General features: G+C 51.4%; 1 protein-coding gene across 5 annotated transcripts in view; it reads right to left on the bottom strand.

The window, feature by feature from the left end:
- PRKAG2 (protein kinase AMP-activated non-catalytic subunit gamma 2) overlaps window positions 1–12,661 on the bottom strand; it is a 277,712-nt gene that overhangs the window by 35,940 nt on the left and 229,111 nt on the right. For 4 of the 5 annotated variants that reach the window (XM_033863524.2, XM_019930318.2, XM_033863527.2 and 1 more), the window contains one exon: window positions 3,629–3,735. In XM_033863524.2, coding sequence (XP_033719415.1) covers window positions 3,629–3,735 — 107 coding nt within the window. The remainder of the gene's footprint in view (window positions 1–3,628; window positions 3,736–12,661) is intronic. The other variant, XM_033863525.2, reaches the window with a different exon arrangement.

Raw genomic sequence — 12,661 nt, forward strand, 5'->3', positions numbered from 1 at the left:
GCAGAGCATCCCTGGGGAAGTGCGCAGATGGAGAGGCTGGCCGTCACACCCCAGGGAAGCTGCCCGTCTGGCTGGGACCGCATCTCCCAGAGTGACTGGATTCCTGTAACTCCAGACGCAGCATCGCAGGGCCCTGCAGCCGTCAGCTGCGCACGCTTTTTCCCTCTACCAACGTACAAGGACCCCGAGAAGCAGTCTGCCTTGACATTGCATGGCACGCTCGCATACCCTCACCTCTGGCTCTGTGACTGCACGCAGTCTGCAGAGATGCTGACCACCCCACAGGCCTCACGTCCCACGGTCCCGTGACATCGATGACACAGTGCTGACGGGTCTGATGGGCAGGAAGTGGCAATGCTTCAGACGCCTCGGTGTGACATCGGCCAGCCAGCCAGTGAGGGAGGCCACGGCCTGGAGCGTCGGAGAGACCCCCATGCCACTCAGGCTGCTGCCCGCACCCCTGCCACCCTTGGCAGGTCTCCGCAAGCGGCACACACTGTGTCTGAGCGCTGCTCTGACACGGTCAGAGTGAGTCTTCACAGGGGCCCAGAGCAAGACACAGCTCTGCGGCAGGGCAGGCCCCTCGTCCACCCGGGCCTGGGGCCCCCCGCAAGGCCGAGCTGGGGACGCCGCATGAGGCCCCCATCAGGCACCAGCAGGAGATTCACTGGGTTTTTGGAACAAACAAACAAAGAGCAAAAAGCCATGCCTTCGTCTGCAGGTAATTCTTTTCCTCTTGAGAAACAGTTCCTGGCTTACTACGGGGCCCTGGTCGGGAAGGAACAACTCGGCTGAGATGCCGAGTGACCGTGCAAGCCGAGCGGGCGGCGTCCGCCCCGTCCAGCCTGAGCACCGGGCACCCCGCGACACTGGGTGAGGGAGCCGGTGGGAGTCGGGCATCACCCCCTCCCTCAGTCACACCGCAATCGGGGCTCCGGACGACCGCCGACGCCGAGGGAGAACCAGGCGGGCCAAGGGGGAGGGACGCGACTCTAGGACGTGCACTGGGCTCCGGGGCACCAGGACCAAGGCGCCGTCTCTCACACTGACGCGAGACTGAGCGACAGGACCCTGGGGCGCGTCACAGCCCCGCCTGCGGGAGGCCCACGGGCCTCACAGAGGCCGAGCTAGAGGCTGAGGGCGCGGCCGCCTGGGGCGAGCGGCCCTTCTCTCCCTCTCTTCTCCACTGTCTGCGACCCCGTTTTCAGTCCACCTGTGAACAGCTGACTCTGGTTCCCAGACCAGCTGTGTCTCTGATACTCTGGGCCCTCAGGGTAACTTGGTCAGAATGTAAGTGTTGCTCTGCAACCTGCTTTTTTTTAACTTCAAAATAAATACATTAGGGGATGTCCCTGGTGGCGCAGTGGATAAGAATCCACCTGCCAATGCAGGGGACATGGGTTCGAGCCCTGGTCCAGGAAGACCTCACATGCCGCAGAGCAACTAAGCCTGTGCGCCACAACTACTGAGCCCACGCTCTAGAGCCCGCGAGCCACAACTACTGAGCCCACGTGTCGCAACTACTGAAGTCCACGCGCCTAGAGCCCGTGCTCTGCAGCAAGAGAAGCCACTGCAATGAGAAGCCCGCGCACCACAACGAAGAGTAGCCCCCACTCGCGGCAACTAGAGAAAGCCCGCGCACAGCAACGAAGACCCAACACAGCCAAAAATAAATAAAAAATTAAATCTTCAAAAAAAAACAAACACATTCTCCACAAACGTCTTTTCCGCCCTCCTCGGTGGCTCCATGCTGTCCCATCACACGCGCACACAGGGAGCCGTCTAGGCCACGACCCCACCCAGAGGACGGTCACCTGGTCTCGGGGACGGGCTGTGTCTCCCCTGCTCGCTTCCCTCGTTCTCGAGACACGTCCACGACCACCACTGCTGTCTGTGTCTAGACAACAGTCGAGTCAGCCCTTTCAAACACATCTTTAACTTTGCTGTAACCAGTGCCAACCCCCCCATTTCCATGGTAACCAATTTTAGCTCCTTTAAAGCTTAGAGCCTCAAGGATTCGTGACTTCCAGGAGACAGGCACATGCAGCTTCTACTAATTAGGGAAGTGAGAGTCACTGGATTAGTGACCTCCGATGATCCATAAAGCATCACATTTTTCATGTCTTACTCACTCTGGCTAAATTCTAAATTCAGAAAAGAGTTAATTTTACAACACGGGAAAAGCTGAACAGGAGTGAAAGCAGGTGCAGGGCGTACGCGCTGTCATGTGCTTTTCTGTTGGTGGAAAGCGACGGTCAGGACTTTGGAGGGTGGAGCGAGGGTGAGACGGGCTGGTCTACTTCTTTATTTGGGGAATTCAGAATTCTCGTTACTTTACTATTGAAGTCTGTAGTTACCGTGGTAGAGAGTATTTCCTGTAACACTGCACCTGGATGCCTCTCTGTCCTCTTTGTGTCAAAGAATCAGAGTTGTAGAAGGGACCTTGAAGGTTACCTGGTCCGAAGTGAATTTAGCAAAGTCATAGGATTTTAGGCCAATTTATAAAAAAAAAAAAAATTGGAAAATAAAATTAAGAACTAAGCCATGTCTACATTCTTGAGAATCCTGTGCAGCTGAGACCGAAAGGAGCTCCTAGAGCCCAGGCGTCCTCAAGGAAGAGCCACAGGGCGGGCCGCTGGGGGCGCCAGCAGAGCAGGCGGGGGAGGCCTGGGGAGAGGGCCCCGAGCGCTGGGACGAGCTGGCAGGGCCAGGGCACACATCTCCCAGGGCAGCCCTGGACGAGGCTGAAAGAGGCCAGGGTGAACTCGCACAGGCACCTTACCCGCTGGGGTTCCCCTGAGGGATCAGCAGAGGCTGCCCTCCCTGGCCTTTGCCCCTTCCCCTTCTCCCCCAGTCCCCCAGGGGCTCCCCTGGCAGGACGCCCAATTAAAGCACCCACGGCCCATGAATTCCTGGCTCAGCCTCTACTTTTGGGGAACCCAGGTGAACACAATCCTGCTTGGTAAAGATTGATGTGTAAATCTATACACCAAATGCACACACGTATACCTGTGTATGCACACGTATTTTATTACACCGGATGTACTCTGGTCGTCGCATTGAACTGAGTATTTGGGACTTTTCACGTCTGACTGTAAGTCATATTGGTATAAAACGAGTCACAACAAGCATAATTTTCATACCAAAATAATCAGGTTCAAATTTTCTGCTGAAAGAGATCAGCAGAGTTTTCTCTTAGGAGATTACCCACCTGAGCGATGCTTTCTTTTGAACCAGTATTATTTCAACTTCACTGTTCTACTAAATAGCTCAGGCCTTCAGGACGAGCCGAGGGAGGAGGTGCAGCTAGCGGTTAAGGGCTTGGGGCCGGCACGCATCACACAGACCCGAGCGCCAATTCCAGGCCCCGTCACTCACCAGCTCTGTGGGCTGAGTTCTTAAATGCTAGAATGTGAGCAAACTCTAGATAATGAGCTTCCTTATCCGTAAAACAGCACATTCCCCAGAAGGCTGCCATGACGACTGACAACTCAGACAGAACCTCAGCACAGGACCTGACGTGCAGAAAGGACTGGATACTGTCTGCGGGTCCTGCTGGATTTAACTTACCCGACAAAGCAGGCACCAAATAATATACCCCAGATTCAGGGAAACTGGGCACACTCACTTGTAACGTGGTATCAAAGACCACAAGCTTGGAGCTGGTTGGAACGATGTCGTAACACTTGTGTGACCTCATGAATCGCATGTAAACACCACTTTCTGAGTCTTCTGCTAAAAAGGAAAGAAAAAAAAGGCAAACATCAGTAACAGTAAAGAACTTCCCCTATCAGATTAAGAGTATGCAGGGCTTCCCTGGTGGCGCAGTGGTTGGGAGTCCGCCTGCCGATGCAGGGGACGCGGGTTCTAGCCCCGGTCCGGGAGGATCCCACATGCCGCAGAGGCCGCTGAGCCTGCGCGTCCGGAGCCTGTGCTCCGCGGCAGGAGGGGCCACAACAGTGAGAGGCCCGCGTACCGCATAAAAAAATTACAAAAAAAGAGTATGCATGAAAAATCTACTGCTAACAGACAATGGAAAATAAGAAGTGTTTTTCCTGTAAGAGCGAGAAGCTCATGGTGATCAACACTGCTGTCCTCACTAGTACAAGAAGGCAAGAAAAAAATGAAGGCTACGGATATAAAAGGAAAAAGCAAAACTGTCTTTATTGGCAGACTCTATGATTTTCTACACAGAAAACACCAAAGAATCTACAAAAAAGTTCCCAGATCTAAAAAAAGGGTTTAGCAAGGTCAGAGAATGCAGTTAGCAAAAAACAACAACAAAAAAACATGCCACTGTATTTCTATATACTAGCAAGGAATAACTGGAAATTTAAAAAATCTGAAGGCATCATTTATATAAACATGAAATGGAAATAAGGATCTACACAAGGAGACAAGGAGCCCTGAAAACAGCAACGATGTGAACAAATGCTCATAAAGTATCTTTATTATTTAAATTTCTGTAGAAGTTAATTGACAGTTGGCAAAACGAATGACAAGGTACTGTGACCCCAAAGCTGTGCCCGTAGCTGGACAATGGCCCACTGCCCACTGCCCGGGAGGACCTCACTCCCATCTCCTGGTTCACTCAAGGAATGTATCTCCAAGAGACCTCTTTGACAATGCCACTAAGCCCACACCCATCTGTTCATTTGGGGAAGATTCAGATTACCTGGGAAATATCCCAGAAGAAAAAAATGACTATATTGTACATACTAATTAGCAAGAGGAGTGTTAAACAGCGTGACGCTAACCAAGTTCCTTGACTGCGGAAAGGACCCCTGTTATTCTATTTCCTACTGTGGTAAACAGGCGGTATATGCTGACTGGTTTGCCAATTTCATGATAAACTATGTGAACCACTCCCAAACCTCTATTTTCATTTCTGACCTCTCTTCAGGGTACTGTAACTCATAGTTCATAATCCCATCACTTCACGGGCTTCTCAGATATCTCCCCTTCTGCTCGTGGAATAAAGTCAGACAACTCAGGCTGGCATTCACGAACCTCCGTGGTCTGGCTTCTCCGTGGCCTCATTTCCCTACTTCCTGTTCTCGGGTCCAGGCACACAGCTCCCTGCTAATAAGCTCCCTACCGTCCTTAATCTCACTTTCTGGCATTTGTTCCTTCTGCTGTAATTTAAACTCCCTTCTCCACTTTTTTCTCGTCCAATTTCAACCCAACCTCAAATGCCATCTTCTCCATAAAAGCAGTGAACATGTGAGCGCTCATTTCTGTGCTGTAACTCCAGGTACTACAGGAAACGACCTCATTTAATTGATGTCACGACCTTGAAGGGTGTGCCTCGATTTCTTTACGTATGAGCTGACTGAGCAACGGGCCTGAAATCAGCAAGTTAGGCAGTGACTGGAGTGGGATTTGAATCCGTGCCCACGACTCCAACCCTCTCCTCATGGAAACTCTGCCGCTTAGTCTCCCCATGAACGCACGGGCCCAACAGACACCTGTGAAGCTACTGTCTGCGGGGCACTGTCCCAGTGTCGAGACACGAGGGGACACAGCAGACACACCTCTGTCCTCCCAGCTCACCGGATGGCAGAACGAGGGCACCGGGATGTGAGCCACGCGACAGGTGAGGTGCTGGATGGCTCAAGGTCACCAGGCAGGAGCCGACCCTGAGTCAGGAGGGTAAGGAGGGAAGTCTGCAGCGACTTCTTCCCCTGAATACGCACGTTCTACCTGTACTTCTCATCAGTCGTCGCTTTATGTCTCATTCATGGGATCTGCACAGCTCTGATAACCTTTTTCTTCCTGGATGATAATTTCTTTGAATGGTCAGGATCTTACTCATTTACTGTGCTTATTAATTTCGTCGATAGATACCGACTTACTGCATACGGTCTCAGTGTGGGTTCTCCCAAAGCTGACCCCGAGACCAGGGGAAGTGAGACGGGAAGGAAAGAGTCAAAAAAGGGAGCTCCAGGAAGCAGGTCACAGCTCTGTGCAGAGTGGCAGCTGCTGGGGACCCCGGAGAGGCCGCGCATGGACCTCAGGACTGCCTCCTAGTCAGGAGCACCCCGCCCTCTTTGGTGAGGGGTCACCCTGGGGCATGACCTCTGACATTCCTGCCCTGCGCCCACAAGCCCAGCTGCCAGAGAACACCCTCGGTCGGAGCTGTTCAAATAGGAGAACCTGGATGCAGGCGAGGCGCCCACAGCCATCTGCTCCCAACAGCTTCCACGGTGCTGGAGGCTGGGGGTCCCTGGGGACCCAACACACATGCCGCTGCCTTGCAGGTACTACAAGCCAGTGCGGGAGAGGCATTAACCGTCACTACACCGTCATGAGTGCGACCACAGGACAAGGCCGGGCTTATGAACCAGGTAAGTGGCCGTCGGTGAGCGGACGGATGGACGGATGGAATCTGAGTCAGCGTGCTTCCGTTTCTCTCAAAACGTTCATCTCCCGGAAAATAGGAGTCTTGCACAGGAAAGAACTGGAACGCAGGACGTTCACACGACAGCCACACGCAAAGTCCCGGTCCTTCTCTGCCATCACTGCTCCCGCACTGCCAAGGAGGACGACTACCAGGCTGCTAATGAGTCGTTTCCTCGAAGCCTATTCAGAGGGGATCCGTGCAGACACAAGGCTCAAAGGACCAGTGCAGGCAAGCCCACGCGTAACTAACATTTAACTTACAAAGTGTACAAAGTGCTGGTCAAATCCATTCTCCTAAAATGCAAATGAAAGACATCAAGGGGGAAACTATAATAAAATGTAACACTCCATCTCCCAGAACGGAACCCTTACAAGACAGTTTGTCTGTTAATTAAATCAAGAATTTTCATAGGGAGGGTGGGAGGGAGGGAGACGCAAGAGGGAAGACATATGGGAACATATGTATATGTATAACTGATTCACTTTGTTATAAAGCAGAAACTAACACACCATTGTAAAGCAATTATACCCCAATAAAGATATTAAAAAAAAAAAGAATTTTCATAAAAGGAGTGCACATTTTATAGATGTTAACATCACAACACGAGTATCTGAAATAAAATCTTAAAATACTATGGAAAGAAATATTCGAACTTTTAGAATTTTTAAAACACTGTAAGCTTTGTGTTAAACATATTTTGGGGTAACATCTTAATTCGTCTGTTAATTTTTAAAAATATCTAAATAAACATTTTATTTTGAATAGCTTTAGATTTATATAGAGAAGCTGTGAAGACACAGCAGTTCCTTATACACCCCATACCGGATTTCCCCTAAAGATAACATCTGACGTTCCTCCGGCACATCTGTCACAACCAACGAACCATCACTGACACATTACTAAAAAGTTCACACTTTAATAGGGTTGCCTTAGTTTTCCCCTAACATCCTTCTTCTGTCCCAGGACCCCATCCAGGACAGCACATTTAGTCATCATGCTCCGTAGCCTGCCCTAGGCAGTGATGGCTTCTCAGACATTCCTTGTGTTTGATGACCTTGAGTACTTGACCTTGAGACCTTGACCAGGAGTACTGGTCAGGCATTCTGTAGAATGGCCCTCATTCCGGATTTGTATGATGTTTTTCTCATGATCTCAGTTTTGGGCTTTGTGTGTTTTAGCAGGAAGACCAGAAGGCGAGGTGCCTTTGCATCCCACTGTACCTAGGGCACCTGCTGTCAACACACCTCATCACCTGGGTCACCTGGCCCAGGCAGGATCTGTCGGGTCTTTCCCCTACAGGGACTCTTCCCCCTCTTCCCACACTGCAGTCTTGGCAGGGAAGTCACGGTCCACCTCCCTGAGGGCAAAGCATCTGCATGAATTACAGTAAATCCCCTACACGTGAACCTTCAAGTTGTGAACTTTCAAAGAGGTGAATGTGCCTTCGCATGTCCAATCACAAAAGTCAGTTCACGTGTCTGGCGTACACTGTCATGAGCGCGCATCTTCGACAAGTGGTTGTGCTCTTGCACACTTTACTGTGCAGGACTGTATAGAGTACAGGAGTACAGCATCTTTATGTCAAGCCCAGGGTGTCCGGAAGCAAGCGTAAAAGCAGTGGTGAGGTAGCCAGTGCCGCTAAGAAGCGCCAAGCGATAACGATGGAAACAAATGTGAAAATAATTGAGAGAGTGGAGTGAGGTGAAAAGATGGTAGACGCCGCTCATTCTTATAAAATGAGTCGTTCAACCAATGGCACGATTCTGAAGAACAAGGACGAGATCATGGAACATGTAAAGTCTGCTGTGCAGACAGTAATGTCGAAGAAGCGTGGAAAATTGGTGGAGGAGATGGAGAAACGTCTCAGTGTGCGGATGCAGGACCAGCATTAGTGTTGAGTCCCGCTCAGCTTAATGCTGATTCAAGAGAAAGCTAAAAGCCTTTATGAAGGTTTGAAGAAGAAACACGGCGAAGAATCAGAGGGCGCATCTTTTAATGCCAGCCACGGCTGGCTTCATCGGTTCAAGACTGGAGCCAACTTCACAACGTAAAAGTAAGCGGCAAGGCAGCGAGCGCAGATACGGTAGCTGCCCAGGAATTTCCTGAAACGCTTCAAGAAATTATTGATGAAGGCGCGTATTTACCTGAGCAGGTGTTTAATGTGGACGAGACAGGACTGTACTGGAAAAGGATGCCAGACCAAAGTTACCTCAGCAAGGAGGGAAAGTTGATGCCAGGCTATAGAGCAGCAAAGGACAGGCTAACTCTGTTGTGTGGTGGCAGTGTTTCCGGTGATATGAAGCGAAGCCTCTCTTAGTTTATCATTCAGAGAACCCAAGGGCCCTCAGAAACAGCCAAGGGCTCTCTTCCTATTGTGTGGAAGAGTTACCCCAAGGCCTGGGTTACACAGGCCATTTTCCAGGACTGGTTTTTCCACCACTTTATCCCGGAGGTAGAGAAGTATTGCTTGGAGAAGAACGTCCCATTCCACGTTCTTTTGTCGCTCGACAATGCTCCGGGCGACCCCCCGTTCATGGACGGCTTGCATCCCAACGTCAAAGTAGTGCACCTGCCACCGAATACTACGTCGCTCATCCAACCTATGGACCAGGGAGTTATAGCGACTTTCAAGAAATATTATTTATGTCACACTTTTCGTCAGGGAGTAAAGGCGACTGACGAATCAGGAACAGCCCTGCGACAATCTCTGCGACATCTACAGGCCATAAAAAAAAATTGACTTTGCTTGGCATGAGGTTACGGCCGTCACCGTGAATGGGGTTTGGAAGAACCTTTCCCCACAGTTTGTTCATGATTTTCGTGGATTTGAGAAGGTGGATGAAGAGTCCAAAGAGGTCTTCAGCAACTTAGAGACCCTCAGTGAGAAGCTGGAGCCAGATCTGCAAGAGGACGACATCACTGAACTCCTTGCTGTGCAACGTGAGGAGCCTACGAATGAAGGCCTGATGGAACTGCAGGCCCAGAGAAAGGACGGAGAGAGACAAGAGGAAGACGTAACTGAAGAACCAAAGAGATTCACGACGCAGGCAACGGCAAGGGGGTTCTCTGCATTTGAGGAGGCGCTGCTAGTGCTGGAGGCACGGGACCTTAACGTACAACGAACGCTACACGAAGGCTGCAGCAGCCGTTCAGCAATCCAGTGCCACCGTGTCATCTATGATAAGAAAAAAAGAGCTGCTACCCAGACACGGCTGGATCGTGTTTTCAGCTGGGTAGATAGAACTGAATCCAGCAAGGAACTGGACCCTGTGCCGTCAGCGTCGGGCGTGAGTGACATGGCAGCTGGCCCTCCGCCTCCTGTTGCTGACGACCTTTCAGCTCTACCGTCTCCCACCTCCTCCCCCTCCTCCAGTCAGTAACTCTTCTGGCCTGTCACTCGATGCCAGCCCCTGGATGCCAGCTGTTGTCCTGTACTACTGTACTTTTCACGGTACTGTACTGTAAGATTAAAAATGTTCTTTATTTTTTGTGTTTGTTTTTAATGTATTAGTAGTGTGAAAAGTATTCCAAACCTATTACAGTACAGCACTATATAGCCGATTGTGTTAGTTGGGCATCTAGGCTGACTTTGTTGGGCTTAGAACAAATTTAGACTTACGAATGCACTCTTGGAACGGAACTCGTTTGTATGTAGGGAACTTACTGTACTTGGAACATTTCTGTAGAGGAGAGGTGTCTGTCGGTCTGTCTGTCTCAGTATGGACTCACGGTATCTACCCCGTACTCTGAGTCACAATCCGACAACCATGTCAGGATCAGTGCTCCAGCCGGCAGGGTCCACCCGATGACGGGGTGTGTGGGGCACGGCCCACGTTCTCCTGGGTCCGCTGGGGCTGTGACTCCCCGCCAGGCCCCCCAGGACTTCCCTGCTCACACCTGCAGCCCCCAGGCCAGCAGGGCGTGGAGAGCTGGGCCCTCTGTTCCCTCTGGAGCATCACCAGCCCCCAGGTGGTGACATGTGTGCCCTCACCACTAGCGGCTTACATCTGTGTGGTACGTCTGTTACAGTTATTCAATTGCCTTAGTTTCTCTCCCTCCAGGACAGCACCTCACATGCAGCCCTGTCTCCTTGGGCTCCTCTTGGCAGTGACAGCTCTTCACACCTTGGTTTGATGGTCTCGGTAGTTCTGGGGAGCACTGGGCAGATACTCTGGAGGATGCCCTTCGACTGGAATTTGATGTTTTTCCTCATGATTAGCCTGGGGTTCTCAGTTTTGAGGTGGATCTGTAACACTATCTTTTTTTAATGTAAAAAGCTTGACCCAGAAAGCAAAATGACACTAAAATGTATTTTGGTTCATGATAAGGCTAGATTATTACTGATGCAATAACATCAATAACGAAAGTGTCAGCATTTAAAGTCAGGAGAATAAAGTAAAATACCATAAAAATGTCATTGCTGGGCTTCCCTGGTGGCACAGTGGTTGAGAGTCCGCCTGCCGATGCAGGGGACGCGGGTTCGTGCCCCGGTCTGGGAAGATCCCACATGCCGTGGAGCAGCTGGGCCCGTGAGCCATGGCCGCTGGGCCTGCACGTCCGGAGCCTGTGCTCCGCAACGGGAGAGGCCACAGCAGTGAGGGGCCCACACACCGCAAAAAAAAAAAAAAAAAATGTCATTGCTTCTCTACATTTGGTAACACTTGTTGATGAGAGCACCATTTGTATTATTTAACTATGATGAAGTCCAAACTGTACCTGAAGGAAGAAACGCATTGAAACAGAAAATAAGAGTATCTGGAGTTAAACCAAAAAGGAAAAACACCCCCAAAAAACCAAAACCATTCAACAATAACAGGTTGTTTGGAATAAGTTATTAAAATTCCTGAGAAGGCAAGTTCAAGCTCTCGTTATTCAAAAGGCAACTGGGGCTCAGAAAGTATCGCCGTGTCCCACTGTTGGGTTATTTTATCCGTCCCCGGGGAGAAGTGTAACTGCAGAGTGTCACGCTGGCACCTGAGCCACTGGTCTATGAAAGCCACCCGCCGTGGAATGACGTTACGCCGTCCAGTCACACGCTAACCCAGCATCAGCCCAGGGAGCTACTGAAGAGTGCTACTGGGAAGGAGAAAGTATACGTTAAAGTGTTTACTCTGTGAAGGTCAACAGAACAACCTGGGAAACGCAACGTCTCAGTTTACGTGCAGACAGCTGTGCGCTCTAACCAGGAAGGCATGGCCGAGTGTTTCTCTCCCTGCAAGCAGATCTGCTCACACACCACCCTTGACAAGTCCTCACCGCAGCACAGCACCTCACACGCCGCGGCCCCGAGGAGTTTCACACCCTGGGATCCCGTGGACACTTCCTTTTCAAAGGCAGCTTCTGAACTCTGGGCCCGTGTCCTCGTGCCTGCCTCTACTGGGCGCACGGCCCAGGTGGCCACTGGACTCCTACCTGCCTTTCTGTATGGGCTGAATGGTGGCCCCCACAAGATACGTCCACCTGGAACGTCAGAACGCGGCCTTATTTGGAACAAGGGTCTTTGGAGACGAGGTCACCCTGGATTATCAGGTTGGGCCCGAAATCCGATTACCAGTGTCCTTACAGATGAGAGCGGACACAGACACAGGAGAAGTCGATGGAGGCAGAGATCGGAGTGATGCGGCCACGAGCCACGGGACGCCCGGGAGCACGAGCAACCACCGGAAGCCGGGACGGAGGCCTGGGACAGAGTCTCCCTGGAGCCTCCAGACGGGACCCGCCCTGCGGAGCCCCTGAGCTCGGATGTCTGGCCTCCCGAGTGTGGGAGAATAAAGTTCCGCTGTTCCGAGCCACGGGGTTTGTGGCACTTTGTCATGGCGGCCTCAGGAGCCTCCTCCGCCTTCCAAGTTCAGTTCGCGGGCCCCCTGCACCTTCCCTAAAGGCCCTCAAGGCACCCGCACCCCTCCACTGTGAACACCCCCGCGAGTGCTCTGTGAGCGACGCCCTTTCGGAGCCCTGATGTGCCTGTGCCAAAGCTATGGACCTGCTTTAGGCGGCGGCTTCTGAGGCAGCAGACGGCCCCCAGCAAGCTCCTCACGGGTGTCAGGACGAGCTCATGCCTGCCACATTGTACGTCACTGAAGGACGCGGCCATGAAAGGCAGGGGCCATGGTAACGACTCGATCCCCATCTTAGAGAGCTGAGCGTGCAAGGACGAGAGGCGTTCCAAAGCAAAATTTACACATCGCCCAAATGTCACTAAAAACACCCCAACCAAAAAACACTAACTCCTTATTTCCAATCCTGTAATTTTAACTT

The sequence above is a fragment of the Tursiops truncatus genome, chromosome 9 (genome assembly GCF_011762595.2).
Source record: "Tursiops truncatus isolate mTurTru1 chromosome 9, mTurTru1.mat.Y, whole genome shotgun sequence".
In the NCBI taxonomy this organism is placed as follows: domain Eukaryota; kingdom Metazoa; phylum Chordata; class Mammalia; order Artiodactyla; family Delphinidae; genus Tursiops; species Tursiops truncatus.